This window comes from Fundulus heteroclitus, chromosome 16 (assembly GCF_011125445.2).
Source record: "Fundulus heteroclitus isolate FHET01 chromosome 16, MU-UCD_Fhet_4.1, whole genome shotgun sequence".
NCBI classification, from domain to species: domain Eukaryota; kingdom Metazoa; phylum Chordata; class Actinopteri; order Cyprinodontiformes; family Fundulidae; genus Fundulus; species Fundulus heteroclitus.
Window position 1 is genome coordinate 29,323,710 of NC_046376.1, and position 16,837 is coordinate 29,340,546.

Genomic DNA, 16,837 nt, shown 5'->3' on the forward strand with positions numbered 1-16,837 from the left:
CAAACAAATTAAGTCCCAGTAACCTTTTTGTAAACTCCAATTGTTTATGTTTGTGATGGTAGGACAGAAATGGCTGTAAAAAAAAAAGACCTCAGTCCCATGTCAGATCATCTAATATTTGTATGACTCTAACCCCGTAATTTCACATCCTCCGCTCCTGCAGGTGTCCGTTCCGTTCCAGACCACCTCCACAACTCCCTGAAAACCAAAGCCTACTACAGCCACGGTTACTCCGTCTGTCTCCCCTCCAAAGTCTCTTGGAGCGCAAGCAGCGTACGTGCGATCATCCTCGTTACAAGCAGAATGCAAATTTAAATGTTGAAATGACAAATGTGCTTCCTTATTTGGTGCGAGAAGAGTGGTTTGCATCTGATATTTGAATAATATAGTTCATATTATTATGAATATTTAAAACAATTATTTCATTTGAGGTTAACTATCCCTATTTACACCATTTAACTTTGACAAAGCAAAGGTTGTTGACGTTCTTTTTCCTGTTCGCTACGATTGCAATTGTGGAGCCTGACCCGGCTGGAACCCGAGGGACCGGAACATTGGAGTCGTTTGTAATTTGACGGAGAACGACGGAGAGCGGGACCGTCGACCGTGGCGTTTGTAGCAGTCAGAGAGAATGTGGAAACTGCTCTCAGGATGTGGACTCTGGGGGTAATTCTGCATGAACTCTGATCAACTTAAAAAGGTTTTTAAAAATTGCTTTAATGATAAAATTGTAATGATAATAAAATATGGTGAGGATTATTTTTATTCACTTTTACTTTATCGGATCTTTAGGAGGCCCTACAACCAATTTTCTGTCAAAATGAACTTTTTACTCCAGTGATTAAATGTACTCAACCTAAAAGTTAAGTACTTCAAAATGTTTCAATGTGAGATTATATCATTGTAATAAAATAATACTTTATTTTAAGGCTTTTACGTGTCTTTACCAGCGATGCCAATAAATGTGGCTGCCGTTGTGACTCATAATAACTTCCTAACTGTACTTGTCGTGATAAAGAGCAGACGTGTAGGGGATCATTGTGCAATACTGAGCAGATTGGTGTATGAATGTGGTTTGCATTGTAAACAATAGCAGAGATGTAAATACAGTTAATACCTATTGGACTGTTTTCATATCTTAACTCAAAAAGTACAAAAGCTATCAATAAGAAAAGTCATAGCACCCTTCAACAAAGATCTCTACACTGCTGACGTATCATTTATAAAGGCAACATACACTGCTGAAGGAAGACATTCACTGGGTTGCAACTAATGTTTCATTAAATATGCAAATTTATGATATTTTTAAGAAAATACCTTCATGACATTATACATGGTTCCATATATGAAATATATATGTGGTACAAATGGATGTGCTGCTTCGGGAATATGAAAAAGGCACAGAAGAAGAAGGAAAAATAAGCGCAATAACATGGGCATGATTGCCGTTTTTAGCACTCACACTGAACAGGTTCGAGTCAACACTGACCTACTGTCGAGCTTTAGAGAAAAGAGCAAAAAATGTGTAGCACTGAGGCAACAAGGCAGCATAGAGTCACAGTCCATACTCATGTGAAAGCAAGCAATCCTAGCTGAGAACCGATACAATACTATTCAATTACAGCTCAACTGACAGAAAAACACAAATTCACAAGATGCTCCAACTGGATAAAGTGAGTCAATGACTAAATAAACTCATGATGATGTTTGTTTATACAATGCCTGACAAAGGTATTAATTAACAGCCTTTGAACATTTTCACATTTTGTTACCTTAACAGAACAAGGCTGAGTTTGTTTTATTGGGATTTTATGTGATAGATCAACATATATATTTGCGCATAATTGAAACCGGAATCAAAATGAATCTTGGTTTTCACAACTTTTTACAAATGAAAATCTGAGAAGTGCAGAGTACGTTTTTATCCAGCCTCTTTTACTCTGACGCCCCGGAATACAATCCAGTGCAACGCTGCACATCATTCTGGAAGTTGGTTGTCAGGAGGTTTGTCTGAAACAAGGTGATGGCAACATCATGCTGTGAAGGTTGTTTTCTTCAGCAGAGACAGGTGGGCTGGTCAGAGTTGATGGGGAGATGCTCCTATATACATGCAGCCAGAACATCAACTGAGTGGTTTACATCAAAGAATAACTGTGTGTTAAACTGTCCCGGTAAAATAAATCCAGTTCAGAACAGTTTTGTAAAGAGGAATGGGCAAAAATCCTTATTCTGTCCACATGCAAAGCTGGAAGAGACATGCCCCCAAAAGATCTGAAGCTGTAATTGCAGCCAAAGCCTCTACGAAGCATTGATCCAGTAAAAATTATGTGTCAGTTCCCTTCAACTTCACACTTCCGTGCTACTTTGTGTTGCTATCACATAAAATCCCAGCAAACAAACACTGATGTTTGTAGCTGTAATGTGAAAAAAGGGGGCGAAGTTTAATGTTTTCCCAAATACTTTTGCAAGGCGCTGTATCACAACCTGCTCCCTTCTAATCATTTTCTCGTTTTGCAGCGCTGTTGGCGTGTCGTTTGAGAGCGTGTTGAACAGCTGATCACTGGTCCGGCTGACAATATTTATCACCCACTAACTTGTGCACCCTCTGTATACAAGCAGGGTTTCGTATTTCTAACATTTTGCTTATAGCTCTGCACCTAACACGGCAGGGTAAAATAAACTTTAGAAGAGCGATAATGAGGGCGTTGGGGGTACAACTGCTGGTGTCTACTAAGGATAAGAGATATGTGATAATGTGAGAAATAAAAGGGGTTCTGATTGAAATTACATGGTGTATAATTTGGGAAATATCAACAGAGGAGTTGGAAAATTCACTGAAACTCAGAAGTGAAGGAATAAGAAGCTCCCCATAGGTAAAGTCTGAATGATTGTTGCGGCTTAGAGATATGCATAAAGGAGAGACGACAGGTTCCTCTACTCCTGCGGGGGAGCTGGGGTCTCATTGGCGTTGTTGTCAGTGATCTTGTTTTCCAGCTCGTCGTCTGACAGGAGGTCCAAGGAGGTTCCCTCTACCTGCAGGGCGCGTCGGCCTGAGCGACTGGTGGAGAAGGTTATGGGGCCGCCACGTCTGTGGGAGGAAGAGGAGTGGAGGTAAAGATAGGGTTGTGGCATGGAGGCAGGAGCATAGAAAAAGGAACCAAGACGGTTTTTGGGGTTCATTGGTACCCTGCTTCTTTTCCACTGTATTTACCAGGATAAAAAAAAACAGATGAGCAGAGGAGAAATTTAACCCGGAAACCAGGAAGGCAGTACTTTCAGATTTACCCTAAAACATTGGGTAAATATTGGGGGGACGGTGCCAACTAAGCGTTCCAAACTGGTTGTATGATGGTAATACGACCTAAAAATAAATTAGCTGCATCAGTTGAGTTCTCACCTATTATGCATTTTAACGACAAGAAAAAAAGTGTTGCTGGCTGTCTGATATCCAACTTCCAACTTTATTTATAAAGCACTTAAAATTTTCTCGTAGGACCAAAGTGATAGAGGTAGAATCCAACATCCAAGGGATTATAAGATTTTATATTTATTGCATCAAAGCATGTGCCCCTTAACTATATGATCTTCATTGAAAGTGCATCAAACACGCTGTTGGTAGATAAAGTTGTAGACAGAGAGAAGTGGGCGTTTGAAGTTTTGATGCATCCATTCAGTAGAAAACGAATCAGACTTATGATTCAGATATTTCCGCATTTGTACGGCTGATTACTGATCAAAGCTGATTAAAGGAAAATTGCCCATCTCTGGCTGATTGATTGGTGGATCTGTAGCCAAATAATAACCATAAAATGGCTCTATTCATCTTTTTAACCTGTGTGTGTGTGTTTATCTGTTAGTAACTCGAAATAATCAATGAGTTGGATACCAACTCCAGCTGTGGTGTGCAAAATCCAACATTCATCAATGTAAAGAGACCATTATATTTTAGAAAATCTGTTTTATTTATTTTTATTGCTTTGGAATTAGGAATAAAATCTGAAACTTTTTTCCATTCTCAGCTTTTTTTTTCTCCACACTTCCCTGGACCTTGTAATCCTGTGTAGGAATCCTGTGAGTAGCATTAATGACACGGTTTGGGATCCCCCGCGGTGGAATCACACAGTAAATTGCCACTGGCTGCACATTTTACACCAAATCCAATGCAGGCAGAAGCAACTCTTTAAACTGTTCTGCAGATAGAAACAGTGACAGATGATTGCTTTTGAGCATTCCACATCACCTGAGACGGTTCTTGAGCGTGTGAACCTCCCGGCTCAGACCCTCGCTGGCCTCGGTGGCGTCATCGAGCTCCCTCTGCAGCTTTCTGCGGGAGGCGTTGGCCCTGGTGGCCTCCTCCTCCGCCTCCTCCAGCTGCCGCTTCAGCTGCTTCATGCGGGAGTTAGCCTTCTCCAGCTTCCCACGGGGACGAGAAAATAAACACGTGAGGCTCATGGCAGCAAGAAATGATGATACAACCCCATCGCAGGAGCACTAGAACCGGAGGCGGACATACTTGCTCTTTAAACTGATCGCCGTGGCGACGTTCATCCTCCACCTGCATGCAGACCTCTTTCAGCTTCTTCTCTGTTCTTCTCACTATCTTGTTGGCTGCCGCCCGCTCCCTTCAGAGAGGAACAGATTTACCCTTGCTGACTAGATCACTCCTCAGTCGGAGAAAGGCGGAGCTATAATTTGGCCCACCTGGCTTCTTGCTCCAGCTGTTCCTCCAGCTGTGCTATCTTGGCCTCCAGAGCGGCGATGAAGGCCTTGAACCTGCTTTTCACCGACCCCTCCAGCTCGCTCAGTTTGGCACGCAGGTCCTTGTTTTGGCGCTCCAACTGCTGCCGGGCATTTTCGCTCTTTTGTGCCGCGCTGCGCTCCACACTCAGCTCTGTAGTCAAGGTGTCCACCTGAACAAAAGGAAGATAAGGACACAGGACGGGGAAAAGAAGAGGTAAGAACCAGAGCAGGCTGGACAATAAGGTATTCTTTAAAATAATTTGGTTAACGTTTATCGCAATAAACACAGAGAAGAATCAGGAGGATCAGTAATTAGATTACAGCTCCAAACTTCCTACCTGCATGTTGGTTTTCCTGAAGCGGTCATTGAGCAGCTCCATGTTCCCCTGTTCCTCCTCCAGCTCCTCCTCCAGCTGGGCGATTCGAGCCTCCAGCCTCCTCTTCTCATCCATCAGGGCAGCCCTGGCAAAGAAGAAAAAAAAGAGGTGAAAAAAAATTCAATTGATCTTAAAAAGCTTTGTTTTTGGGGTATTGCAGATATTTCCAGATATTTTCCAGGACAAAGAGCCATATAAGCCATGATTTTCAAAGTAAAAGCCCAGCTGCTCACAGGCTGCACTGGGGTAGGGCAATGCCATGTAACAAATCATGGAAACTTTTCCAAAAACAGTGATACGGACAAAAAAAAAACAATTATCATATGGTCCACTTACTTCCCAGAAGTGCTGTTCGAGATCTCGTCCTGCAGCTCGTCTCGTTCTTGCTCAGCGTGACGCCGCCCCCTTTCAGAGGCTGCCAGGTCCTGTGAAGCACAAAAGGGATTTTGTAGCTCTCATGTCTGTCGCATCAACACAAAGAAAGACCAATTTAACAACATTTCGACAAGACGAGCAAAAAAAATAAATAAATAAAAAGGGCACTGCAGAACTTCCTGAACGAGAGGCTGCCCTGACCTCATGCAGCTGAACTATTTCCGCCTCCAGGCTTTTGAGCTTCTTCTCCGTCTCCTTGGACAAGGCAAAAATATCGTCTCTGGAGGCTCGCGTGTCCTCCAGCTCCCTCTGATAGTCTTTCATTTGAGCCTGTAAGGGGACAAAATGCCTGTTAGAAGCGCTTAAGAACGTATCACTTGCAGCTCGGTGACACGTGGATAAAATCATCACCTGTATCTTGCGTAGTTGCTTGATGGCTTCGTCCCGAGCCTTGTTGGCTCCTTCTATGTGGCCCTCTATATCCTTTAAGTCCAACTCCAGCTTCTTTTTAGCAGCTACAGCCAAAGCTCTCTGCTTTCTTTCATCCTCCAGCTCTGCTTCCATTTCTCGCACCTGCAGCAAGAGGCCATGGAAGCCAACACAAAGGGATTAAGGGAAGGTGTACGTGGGATTTGTGGTTAATTAGAGGATATTTTTTACTCGATTAGCAGGAATCTTGGAATAAATTCGGCACCTGCTTGACCAGGGCTCTTTTCTTCTCATCATTCTGATCGTCCCGGCCCTGGAGGTCTCTCTCGTACTGCGCCTTCATGGCCTGCATGTTGACCTCCAGACGCAGCTTGGCGTCCTCTGTGGCCTGCAGCTCGTCCTCCAGCTCCTCCAGCTGGGTCTTCATCTCCTCCACCTGCTGCTCCAGAGTGCGCTTGGACTTCTCCAGCTCGTGCACCTGCAAAATACACAGCAATTGCGAAAATGCAAAACAAAGGGACAAAAACGAACACACGTGCAATAAGCTATCAGCGTTGGCGAGGCTCACATTCTTGCCAACGTCGTCCTTTGAGCTCATCAGGTCTTCCATTTCAGCTCGGAGCTGCTTGTTAACCCTCTCCAGCTCCTCTTTGGCCTCCAGGGCCTCGTCCAGAGCTCTGGTCATGGACAGAGCCTTGGTGTCCTTCTCTCTGGCCTCAGCTTCTGCACGGTCTCGCTCCTCAGCATAACGAGCGGAGATGCTCTTCTCCTCAGCCAGCATCTGCAAACGACATCAGGCTTTGTAGTTACAGTGCAAATTACATTCAGCATGTACGAGTTTTGAAATTTCAAAAGAATGCAAAAGAAGATGAGAGATTTCTGTTATTTAAAATACACATCTATGCCAAACCCCTTTACACAGGAGACCATTTCTATAGAGATAGCATTTTTAACCATTCCCCTCATCATTTGCTGCAAATACTGGTGCAAGGCCTTTGAAGAATGTTTCTACCAGCTTTGCACATCTAGTGTATTCTCTCCGTCAGATTGGATGGAGAGCGTCTGTGAAGTCTTGCCACAGATTCTGAATCGTATTTATGTCAAAACCTTGACTAGGCTATTCCAACATATGAGTAGGTTTTAATTAAATTGTTAAATTCTATCTCTTAATGTATGTTTAGTTTCATTATCCAACTGGAAGGGGAAACTCCACCTTCGTTTCAGGCTGTGGAGCCTTTTCTTCTGTTTTTTTTTTTTTTGCCCCACTCATCTTTCCATCAACGCTGATGCCCCTACTAAAGGGAAACATCCTCACAGCGTCACGCTGCCACCACCATGATTCACCCGTGGTATGGCCAAGCAATGCGTAGTTAACTTTAAACCACAAAAATGTTAATTTTGCCCTCAAGTAAAATTGCATGCTACACTTTTCAGACTTTTATGTGAAAAGAATCTTTGACAAAAGGTTTCAACAGCCTCGTTTTTGTAAAGAAAAGATATTAAAGAAAATTCCAATATAATCACAACCCTATCAAAGTGTGTGGCCGTAATGTGAAACATTTTAACAACTGTAACTTTGTAGCCTTGTATAAAACCCTGCAGGGAATCCATGGTCTGACGCTTGCTAACCTGGTCAAACTTCTTCTGTTTCTTCTCTAGGTTGGAGACGATCTGTCTCTGATGATCCAAGTCCACCGTGATGTCGTCCAGTTCCTGCTGAAGACGAGTCTTTGTCTTCTCCATCTTCTCGAAAGCGATCGTCTTCTCTTCCAGACGCTGGTTGGACAGCTCCAGATCCTTTTGCAGTTTCTTCTTTGCCTCCTCCAGGCTCTCGATGGTTCCAACATCGTCCTCGAGCTTCTTTTTGCTCTCTGACAGCTGCAAACACGTACACGCCATCAGAGGCCTAACAAACATAATCAGCATGTTGGTGAAACACTGGCGAGAAATCCCACATCCTACCTGAGCCTGTACAGTCAACAGCTGTTTCTCCAGATTCTTGCGTGCCTCCTCGTCCTCCTCCTGTTGCTCCTGCAGAGCGGCCTTCTCCTCCTCCAGCTGGCGAACACGACCGCTCAGGTTCAGTTTCTGGCGGGTCTCCTCCTGGAGAAGCTCCTACATAAACATGAAAGGGACGGCTGCCAGTTAAAAAGGAAGAATTCAAGAAAAATTTACTTGGCAGATAATCCGAACTACTAAACTTTACCTGAGTGTCTTGCAGCTGACTCTCTAATCCAGCAACATCTTTGGCCATCTTGATGCCCTTCCTCTCTGCATCTTCCAGCAAGGCGGACACATTGTCTAGTTCAGTCTGTATGGAGAGATTCAGACAAGGGATAGCTTTTTTTAGTAAATTCCTTTAGAACCTTAACTCAGAAATGAAAATCTATTAAAATTAATATATAAATAAATCAGAGCTCTTTATCAGTTTGGGTAAAATCCAGGAAATTAGTGTTTTGATTTCAACGTTGGTAATAAAAACTAGTCAATATAGGTGAATTTGATGGATTGAATGATTAACCAAGAGGGATCATATTTCTCCAATTTTAGCTTCCCTTCATTGACTTCCTGTTAAATCAATAATAGAATTTAAAATTCTCCTTCTAACGTATAAAGCCCTTAATAATCAAGCTCCATCATATATCAGAGCTCTGATTACCCCGTATGTTCCTAACAGAGCACTTCACTCTCAGACTGCAGGTCTGCTGGTGGTTCCTAGAGTCTCTAAAAGTAGAATGGGAGGCAGATCCTTTAGCTATCAGGCTCCTCTCCTGTGGAACCAACTCCCAGTTTTGGTCTGTGAGGCAGACACCCTGTCTACTTTTAAGACTAATCTTAAAACTTTCCTTTTTGACAAAGCTTATAGTTAGAGTGGCTCATGTTACCCTGAGCTACCTCTATAGTTATGCTGCTATAGGCTTAGGCTACTGGAGAACATCAGGGTCTATTTTTCTCACTCTACTGAGTTCTCCAACTGTTCTCCAGTTTTGCATTGCTTGTGTTGTCATTTCAGCTTTTATCTTTTTGTTCTCTCTCTTTTTTCTTCATAGTAGGTACACCTGGTCTGGCGTTCTGTTAGCTGTGACATCATCCAGGGAAGACAGATCACCGGCTATTACCATCTAATGTAGAACAGATTACTGGATCAATGTGTGCTTCTGTGCTTGTTTGTCTCTCTTGTTGTGTCTCTGTTCTGTCTTCTCTAACCCCAGTCGGTCGAGGCAGATCACCGTTCATACTGAGCCTGGTATGCTGATATTTGCTTTATGCGATTTTATTTCAGCTGTACACCTAATGTTAGCCATGGAGCCATGTGCCTGTGTTTTGTGAAGCCAATTTTTGTTAAAATCACGGCGTTCACTTGTGTGCCCGATTTGCAAAACTCTATTATAACCTGAGCCCCTTATTTTGCTGATCTGATAAATCTTCCCCTTAAAAGTTTCAAATGATTTGTACCCTCTACAAAGACGTTCACGATGAAAGAGAGAATATATTGCCGTGCGCAGTTTCTTGTCTGTCCTTGTGATGTCTCCTGCTCTGCGACGTGCCACCCACACAGAGGTCAGTGTAGGACAAAGCTATGCCGAGATCCTCTGAAACCCGAGTCTCTGAGTTAAAAGACGTTCCGCTGAATTTTATCATGAAAGAGAACAACCTTTTATTTGAGTTCTGTCTGCTGGAACTGCACTGAATTATATTTCGATCTGAATTGTCAGGGTCATGTCAAAACACAGAAGCCCTCTATTGGTGAGAAGAAGAGAGGAATCTTTGTAAATGAAGCTACAGAGATGAGTCAGTCACCTGCAGCCTGTGCGTGCGTTCAGCCAGCTCCCCTTTGGCCCGCTCCCCCTCTGTGAGCCGGGCCATGACCTCCTGCAGCTGACCCTCCAGCTTCTTCCTCTTGTGTTCGGACTCTGTCTTCGCCTGCTGTAAGGTTTTCACCTCATTGGTCAGCTCCTTGTTGGCGCTCTCTTGGCTCTGCTTGGTCTTCTCCAGGTTAGCCTTGAACTAGACAAAAATCAAAACATCTGTGCTGTTAAATACCAAAGCAAGGCTATCTGGGTACAGTAGATCGATAAAAGTGTAATATAAGGTCTCGTACCCTCTTGGCCTGCTCAAGCTGCTCAGACAGATCCTCCAAGGCGGTCGCGTGTCTTTGTCTCATCTCCTGAATCTGAGCTTCGTGGTTTTTAGTTTCCTCCTCAATTGCTTTCTTCAGCTCTGCCACCTCCTGCTCACGCTTGGTCCTGCACAGAGCAGAAACGGAGTCTGCAGAAGCCTCACCACCGACGAGAAGCAGGGAAGAGAATGTGGAGAACGTACCTGAGCTCCTGCTGTGCTGCAGTCGTGTCCAGGGTGTCTTCCAGTTCCGTCTTCAGGGCCTCCAGCTCCTCGCTCAGATCCCTCTTGAGTTTCTCAGCCTTGTTTCTAGCCTGCTTCTCTGACTCGAGGTCCTCCTGCAGCTCAGACAGCTGAGCCTGCAGCTCCCTGATCTGCTTCAGAGCGTTGTTCTTCTGGTTGATCTCTTCTTCCCCTCTTTTAAGAATTGACAATGATGAAAAAAAATAAATAGGTAAAGAGACCCAGGTTTTGCATCAATGTAAATGATGTAAACCTTTGGGTAAACCCTTTTTAGAAAACACAGCGGCCCCCATTTATCAAAAACTGGTTGAGAGTTGGGTACAGAAATGATAACAAGACATTTGTGATTTACACTACCAGTGGTAGTTCTGGTGGCTGCGGACAACCGCTTTTTTTTAGTTACCACACCCCTATCAGTAGTTTTGGAGACCTCATCCACAGAATTTGTGTCACTGATAAAGGCAAGACAGGAAAAGAGCAAACTTTTTCTCAGATTTTAAAGTGATGGAGTAACAGCAGAAGATTGACTCGCTGAAAAACAAACAATACTTCACAAATAAATCATTAAACAAATGTGCTCTGCTAATGTTTTACAACAATTCCTTACTTAGTTAAACAGCATTCATACTAAACAATTTTTAACAGCCTCGTTTTAGAAATGCTGGATAATGTGCTGATGGCTGATATTGGTTTATCTAGTTGCTGAGCTCCAAATTACATCCAACTGTCTAGGGCAGAATTGTGCAGAACTATCGCAGGTCAAAAGGCTTGTCACAACTTTTTTTCTCACACATGTACAACAGATTCCTTTCATGTGATTCAAGGCCAACCCCCCTCTCCTTCAATTCCCTTAAAGGAGCTCTTCACCATTGCCTGTTCAAATGCGAGCATCTCTGAATGGTCCCAGTGTCCAAAGACCGCCGCATACAAAGCTCCTGCAATGTTACGACTGTATGCAACCAAATTCTCCTCCTTAGGTTGGCTCTAGATTTTGGCTTTATAATCACATGGTGAATTTCCTTTTTTGGTTTAGCCATTTTTGTCTAGTAGAATTACTATCTAAGCTAAGAATTTTAATGTGTTTTGCATAAATGCTGTGTGATTTAATAAAATTGACTTTGTAAAGTGCATTGAGATGACCTGTGTTGTGAGTTGCCGCTATATAAATAACAATCAATTGAATTAAATCTCTCAGACTATTTAAGTAATTGAATTGACAAAACCTTGCATAGTCCGTGTAACGTTTATGCAATCTACCAATGCATACTATTCTATCATGTTAACACTTCTATAAACTAAAAACTGACTTTTCTGTTTTGTGCTTAACTGTGTAAATAATCTGAAACCTGGCGCTTACATCCACATTGATCGATCCTGAAATGAGTGTGAAAATGTATTTTTCTCTTTTCTTATACACAGGCATAATAAACCAAGGCCATTGAGTTGACAGAAATAAACTCTTGTTGTTATACCAAGTTACCACTGGGTGGCGACTGTGTGCTGTTTCGCTAAGCTGTCGATTCCTACAGTTTTCCACACATGTGCCTTAAAATAATGCCAATTTGAGAACATAGTAAAGCACAGCAAAATATTGTTTCTGTTCCATATAATAAAACTGCTCAAACTGAACAAACAGTTAAATTGTGATTTCTTTTTTTATTGTTTTAAAATTAGAATGTTAATTAAAGGGTGCTTTTCTGAAACGTATTGGCAAAAGTCTTTGTATGTCCAGGGTCTAATTTCTGTCTGATGGTGTCATTGTCTCTCCCACCTGGTTTGCATCATCTGCTGTTCCTCCTCCTTCTTGCTCAGCTGAACTTTAAGCTCGTCGATCTGGGACTGGAGCTCGCCTATTTGGTCCTGGAAGTCGGACGTCTCTCCATCCAGCTTCCTCTTGGCCTTCTCCAGCTCCTGACGGGTTTTCTCCTCTTTCTTCAGTCTCTCTAAAGATGGATTAAAACCGTACAGGGGATTAATAGTAAGAAATTAAAAGTTGAATTTCTCTCGCCTCTGCTTTGTCATTCAGGTCGGTCATTTACCCTCCAGGTCCACCATCATCATCTCTTGCTTGTTCCTCATCTTTCCCAAATTTTTGGCTTTCTCCTCCTCTTCAGCTAACATCAGTGTCATTTCGTTGATTCTGTCTTCAAGCAGCTTCTTCTCCTGATGAAGCACAGAGAGGTCAGCATAAACTGAGCTTTGCAGTAAAAGCCTAAAAGGTTGAGCTGAAAAACCTGAGAATTTTCTCTTTAGAAAAAAAAAGTTCAGAGTAAAGATATTTTTATATCCAACTGTGGCCTATCAGTCTGTCTGACCTTCAGGAACTTGGAGTTCTGGTCCTCCAGCAGTAAGATATCCTCTTCATACTTCTTCATCTTAGCTTCAGCTGTGACCTTCTCCAGCTGCAGTTTCTGCCTTGCACCCTCCTCCTCATCCAGCTGTTCTTCCAGGTCCTACAAACATAAATTACAGCAAACGCAATTACAACAAGCAACGAGCAATTTTATTATTTAGTTATTCATTACCCCGAACCGCATAGCTTTCATTGTGCCTGACAAGCTACTCCAGAACTTTGCTACCCACCCACGTCCAAAACTCTTGGACACAAACCTGGATGTGGGACTGCATCTTCTTCTTCTCGTTCTGCAGTCCCTGACCCCTCTCCTCTTCTTCCTCCAGCCTGGACTCCAGGTCATGCAGGATCTCCTCCAGCTCTTGCTTTTTGGATGCCAGCCGAGCTCTCATCTCCTCTGCCTCTGCAAACAGCTCCGTTTCTGCCTGCAGCTGCTCCGCAAGGATGTTCTTCTCCTCCAGTAGCTGCACAGAAAATAGTGTTCATCCCTCTGATCAGCACGGTACAGTAGTAGAGCATTAATAGCATTCGTGCCTCTCAAACCTTTCCACAGTTTGTTACATCACAACCAGCTACTTTAGTGTGTTTCACTAGCAACACATTTTTAGGTGATAAATCAACACAAAGTAATGTATAATTGTGAACTGTGAGGACAATGGTTTAGCAATAATAATCTAATAAGTCTTATCTGCATTTGTATTCAGTCCCTTTTACTCTGATATCCATAAATGAAATCCAGAACAAACAACCCCCTCCTGAAGTCACTTAAATAATAAATTGAGCCCACATGTGGAGGTTTGCTGTGCACTTAACACATCTGGCATTTATAGAAGGATGGGCTCGAGAAGGCTATTGCTGAAAGAGATAATACGTAAGAAGACTAATTTCTCCATTTACCAAGTACCGTGTAAGTGACAGCAAACATGAAAGAATTTGCTCTGGTCAAATAAGAGCAAAATTAAACTTGCAAAATGCTAGGTATGGAGGTAAGCTTCACATCATCCTGAACAAACCATATTCCCGGTAAAACAAATTTCCTCAGATATGACTTGATAAAGTATAGAGCCAAGCTCAGAGAAATCCTGGAAGAAAACAACACTCCAAACAACGTGGCAATAGGGAGACAGTTCAACTTCCAGCAGGAAGGAATTAGTATTAATGTGTTTCTGTCAAACTTTCGACCTAAATCCAATCAAACATCTGAGGCAAGGCTTGAATATTGATGTTTAGAGACGCTAAGGATCCAACCTGACTTATCTTCAGCTATTTTCCTATCAGAAAAGGGTTGGGAAACGGGGATTCAAACGTAAGCCATGCTTATCCAACTTTCATTTCTTTAAATCTTTTGAAAAAATTTATCGTTCTTTTTTCTTTTTGTTTTACTTCACAAGCATACACTGTTCCTACATAAAGTCCTTCAAAAAATATTTGAAGTTTGTGGTTGTAATGTGACAAAAAGTGGATCAGTTTAAGGGGTGTAAATATTTTTGCAAGCGGCTGAAAGTGAAGCTTGAAGCTGTAGCTGTGAACAACCTGCTGATGTTTCCTCTCCATCTCCACCAGCTCTCCCTCCACTTTCATCTGCTTCTCCTTCACTTTCACCAGCTCTTCGTCTTTGGCCTGCATCTCCTCCTCTTGCCTGGTCACCTGCAGCAGTGGCTTCACCTGCAGACCCAAAGTCAAATACGTATTACATTGCAGTGAAAAAAACATCCTAGCTAAAAAAAAAAAAAATGAAATTAGGCAACCAAGCACACACAGACTGGGCATGCACCTTTGTGAACAGTCTCCACCACTGCCAGTGACGCAGCTTCAAGTAAGCGGCACAGTTTCTCTGGAGGACCTTCAGGGCGCTGAGCTGCTGCTGCTTCTTAGCGAACGCTCTGGAGCATCACATCCAGAAATGAAAGTAACAAACAGTCAGTGAAACAGCAGGGAAACTAAGGTTCTATATGTGGTTCACATGGTCCTGATCTGCCCTTACTTGCGTGCCAGATATCCTCTGCAGACGGCCTGGAAGTAAATAATGATGTCAGTGATCTTCAGGTCTCTCTCTTCCTCTAAGTGGGCCAGGACTCCAGCTCTGAAAAATATCTTGCTCTGGCCGATACGGAAGAGGTTCCCATCAAGCTCTAGTGCTTGTATCTTAAAAAAGAGAGATAGGGAATTATTTGAATGAAGCTGGGTGTTCTTTTGAAACCAATCTTAAATGGATTTCATCTAGTGACTTGAAATGATGAAGATAAAGCTGTCTCTACCATTCGCTCGCAGGCCTGCTTGCCATCCATGAAACCCTTGGGAATGGCGTTGGGCGTGAGGATCTCATACCTGGACAAAGAGTGGAGACGAGCTTTGTCAGGACAGAACTACAAAAGGACAGTGTCAAGCTTTCAATGTTTCATTTTATGTTATTTTTATAAAGCTTTACACACCTTATATGTAATATGTAAGCAAATTAAACAATGACATAGATGAAAAATATATAATATGAGTCCCAGTCCTGTTCTTCATTAAAAGCAATAAAATGTCAAATGCTTAAAAACCCTGAGATATTTTGTCCCAACAGCTCTATCTGTTGGACAGGCTATCATGTTTAAATCTACATCAGATTGCACACATACTACTACAAAGTAGTGCATAGTGCCATGGAAAAAAGATTTGCCACCTTTTTCTTCTTTTTTTACTATTTTGTGTCGCTGAAATGTTTCAGATCATCAAACAAATTTTATCGGACAAGGATAACCAAGGTAAACATGAAATTTTGTTTTCAGATGATGTTTTCCAGAGGTGGTACAGAGTTTATATTTTCACAAGTAATCCTCAAGTCTTGTATCCGCGTCTGAAGTCAAGTCCCAAGTAAAGTCCCATGAAAGTCCTAAATGTTTAATTTTGAGTCTTACGTCAATTCTTAAGTTAGATCAACTATGTAATTTAATCTGAGTAATTGTGTTTACATTGGAGCCTTTGATTTTTCAGTGTCCATGTTAGAAGGTGCAAAAACGTAACTACCAAGCTAACATTAGACATTAGCGCCTTGATTAAAACTGACTCATCATTCTTAGTGAGCATTTAAATTTTGGAAGGAAGTTAGATGTTGCTGCCTCTCTACTATAGTTTTCAGCCCACATTTATCTCTGGATCGCCCTGTAGTCGGTACAAGCAGATGCTAAATATGACCCTTCTCTGTTGTGTTAGATGTGGGGATTATGTGAACTGATTAAAACTTTCTAGAAATAAATAAATCTAACTTTAACTGATTCTAGAAATATATAAATGACAAAGAGAAACTGTGATTAAATTTTCTTCTCATTTTAACTGACAATTTTTATCTTACAAATCTGCATGTGGAAGAAAAACTACAGACAGAAAGAAAGAAACCAAATATTTACATAGCATAATAGTTTCAATACAGCTAAACTATAACAGTGCAGCATTGCAAGAATTGTATCTGTATTATAGTAATTAAACTGAAAAAATAAAGACAAAGAACAAATTTTCTATGGGTCACTCACCTGGTTGGCATAAAAGGGAGAGATATAGGGGTATTAAAACATAGATTGGTTGCTCTGTTTATTACATTTTAAATGACTTCAGTATTGACCTCAGGAAAGCCATCACCTCTACCCTCTATCTTATTGTATTATGTCCTATTCCCCCAGCACAGCACCTACACATTTATGGCAGCTCTGGTATTCCATACTATGTCCATAAAGCTACTGGAAGCCGTTGCATCACCTTTTCCAGGCGTGCAATTAAAGACTGGTCCCAAACTTAGTTCTATCTTCATTTTAAAATCCAACTGAGAGCAGCTGAACATTATGGTGTAGAGTTTGGCTGCATTATAGCCTACTAACTCCACCCCCACAGCCTTCTCTGCTGTCATCATAGGATGCAGAACAAATGCTGGGAAACAACATGGCAGATACAGCATGCATGTTGCAGCAACCGGACAAAGAATTAACGGCAAATGGCCAGAAACGGCCTGCAGGGTGGACTGCCCCCCCCCCCCTGTAATGGTTCCATTCTTGCTCACCAAGCACGGTTCCATTGGAGGACACCGTCTTTTTTGTGTAAGATGTGAAGTATTTTTAATGGTTTAAATTGAAGTGAAGTCACAAATCATTGCTGTGGAAGACCAAGTGAAATTCAAAGTCATATTTGACTTTCTCAAGTCTAGTCTAAGGTCATTAAATTTAAGTGT

The 16,837-nt window shown here is 42.1% G+C and overlaps 1 protein-coding gene across 2 annotated transcripts in view; it reads right to left on the bottom strand.

The window, feature by feature from the left end:
• Positions 1-1,192: 1,192 nt before the first annotated feature.
• The window catches only part of LOC105929903 (myosin-10), a 76,256-nt gene continuing 60,611 nt past the window's right edge, over positions 1,193-16,837 (bottom strand). For both annotated transcript variants that reach the window (XM_036148385.1, XM_012867834.3), the window contains 24 exons: positions 14,895-14,964; positions 14,621-14,781; positions 14,411-14,519; positions 14,170-14,301; positions 12,894-13,100; positions 12,599-12,736; positions 12,323-12,446; positions 12,055-12,226; positions 10,245-10,457; positions 10,024-10,168; positions 9,723-9,929; positions 8,128-8,232; positions 7,884-8,036; positions 7,551-7,799; positions 6,490-6,702; positions 6,187-6,399; positions 5,904-6,065; positions 5,694-5,822; positions 5,454-5,542; positions 5,079-5,202; positions 4,702-4,910; positions 4,514-4,622; positions 4,241-4,413; positions 1,193-3,088 (listed from right to left, as the gene is read on the bottom strand). In XM_036148385.1, coding sequence (XP_036004278.1) covers positions 2,935-3,088; positions 4,241-4,413; positions 4,514-4,622; positions 4,702-4,910; positions 5,079-5,202; positions 5,454-5,542; positions 5,694-5,822; positions 5,904-6,065; positions 6,187-6,399; positions 6,490-6,702; positions 7,551-7,799; positions 7,884-8,036; positions 8,128-8,232; positions 9,723-9,929; positions 10,024-10,168; positions 10,245-10,457; positions 12,055-12,226; positions 12,323-12,446; positions 12,599-12,736; positions 12,894-13,100; positions 14,170-14,301; positions 14,411-14,519; positions 14,621-14,781; positions 14,895-14,964 — 3,760 coding nt within the window. In that variant the 3' untranslated portion in view covers positions 1,193-2,934. The remainder of the gene's footprint in view (positions 3,089-4,240; positions 4,414-4,513; positions 4,623-4,701; positions 4,911-5,078; positions 5,203-5,453; positions 5,543-5,693; positions 5,823-5,903; positions 6,066-6,186; positions 6,400-6,489; positions 6,703-7,550; positions 7,800-7,883; positions 8,037-8,127; positions 8,233-9,722; positions 9,930-10,023; positions 10,169-10,244; positions 10,458-12,054; positions 12,227-12,322; positions 12,447-12,598; positions 12,737-12,893; positions 13,101-14,169; positions 14,302-14,410; positions 14,520-14,620; positions 14,782-14,894; positions 14,965-16,837) is intronic.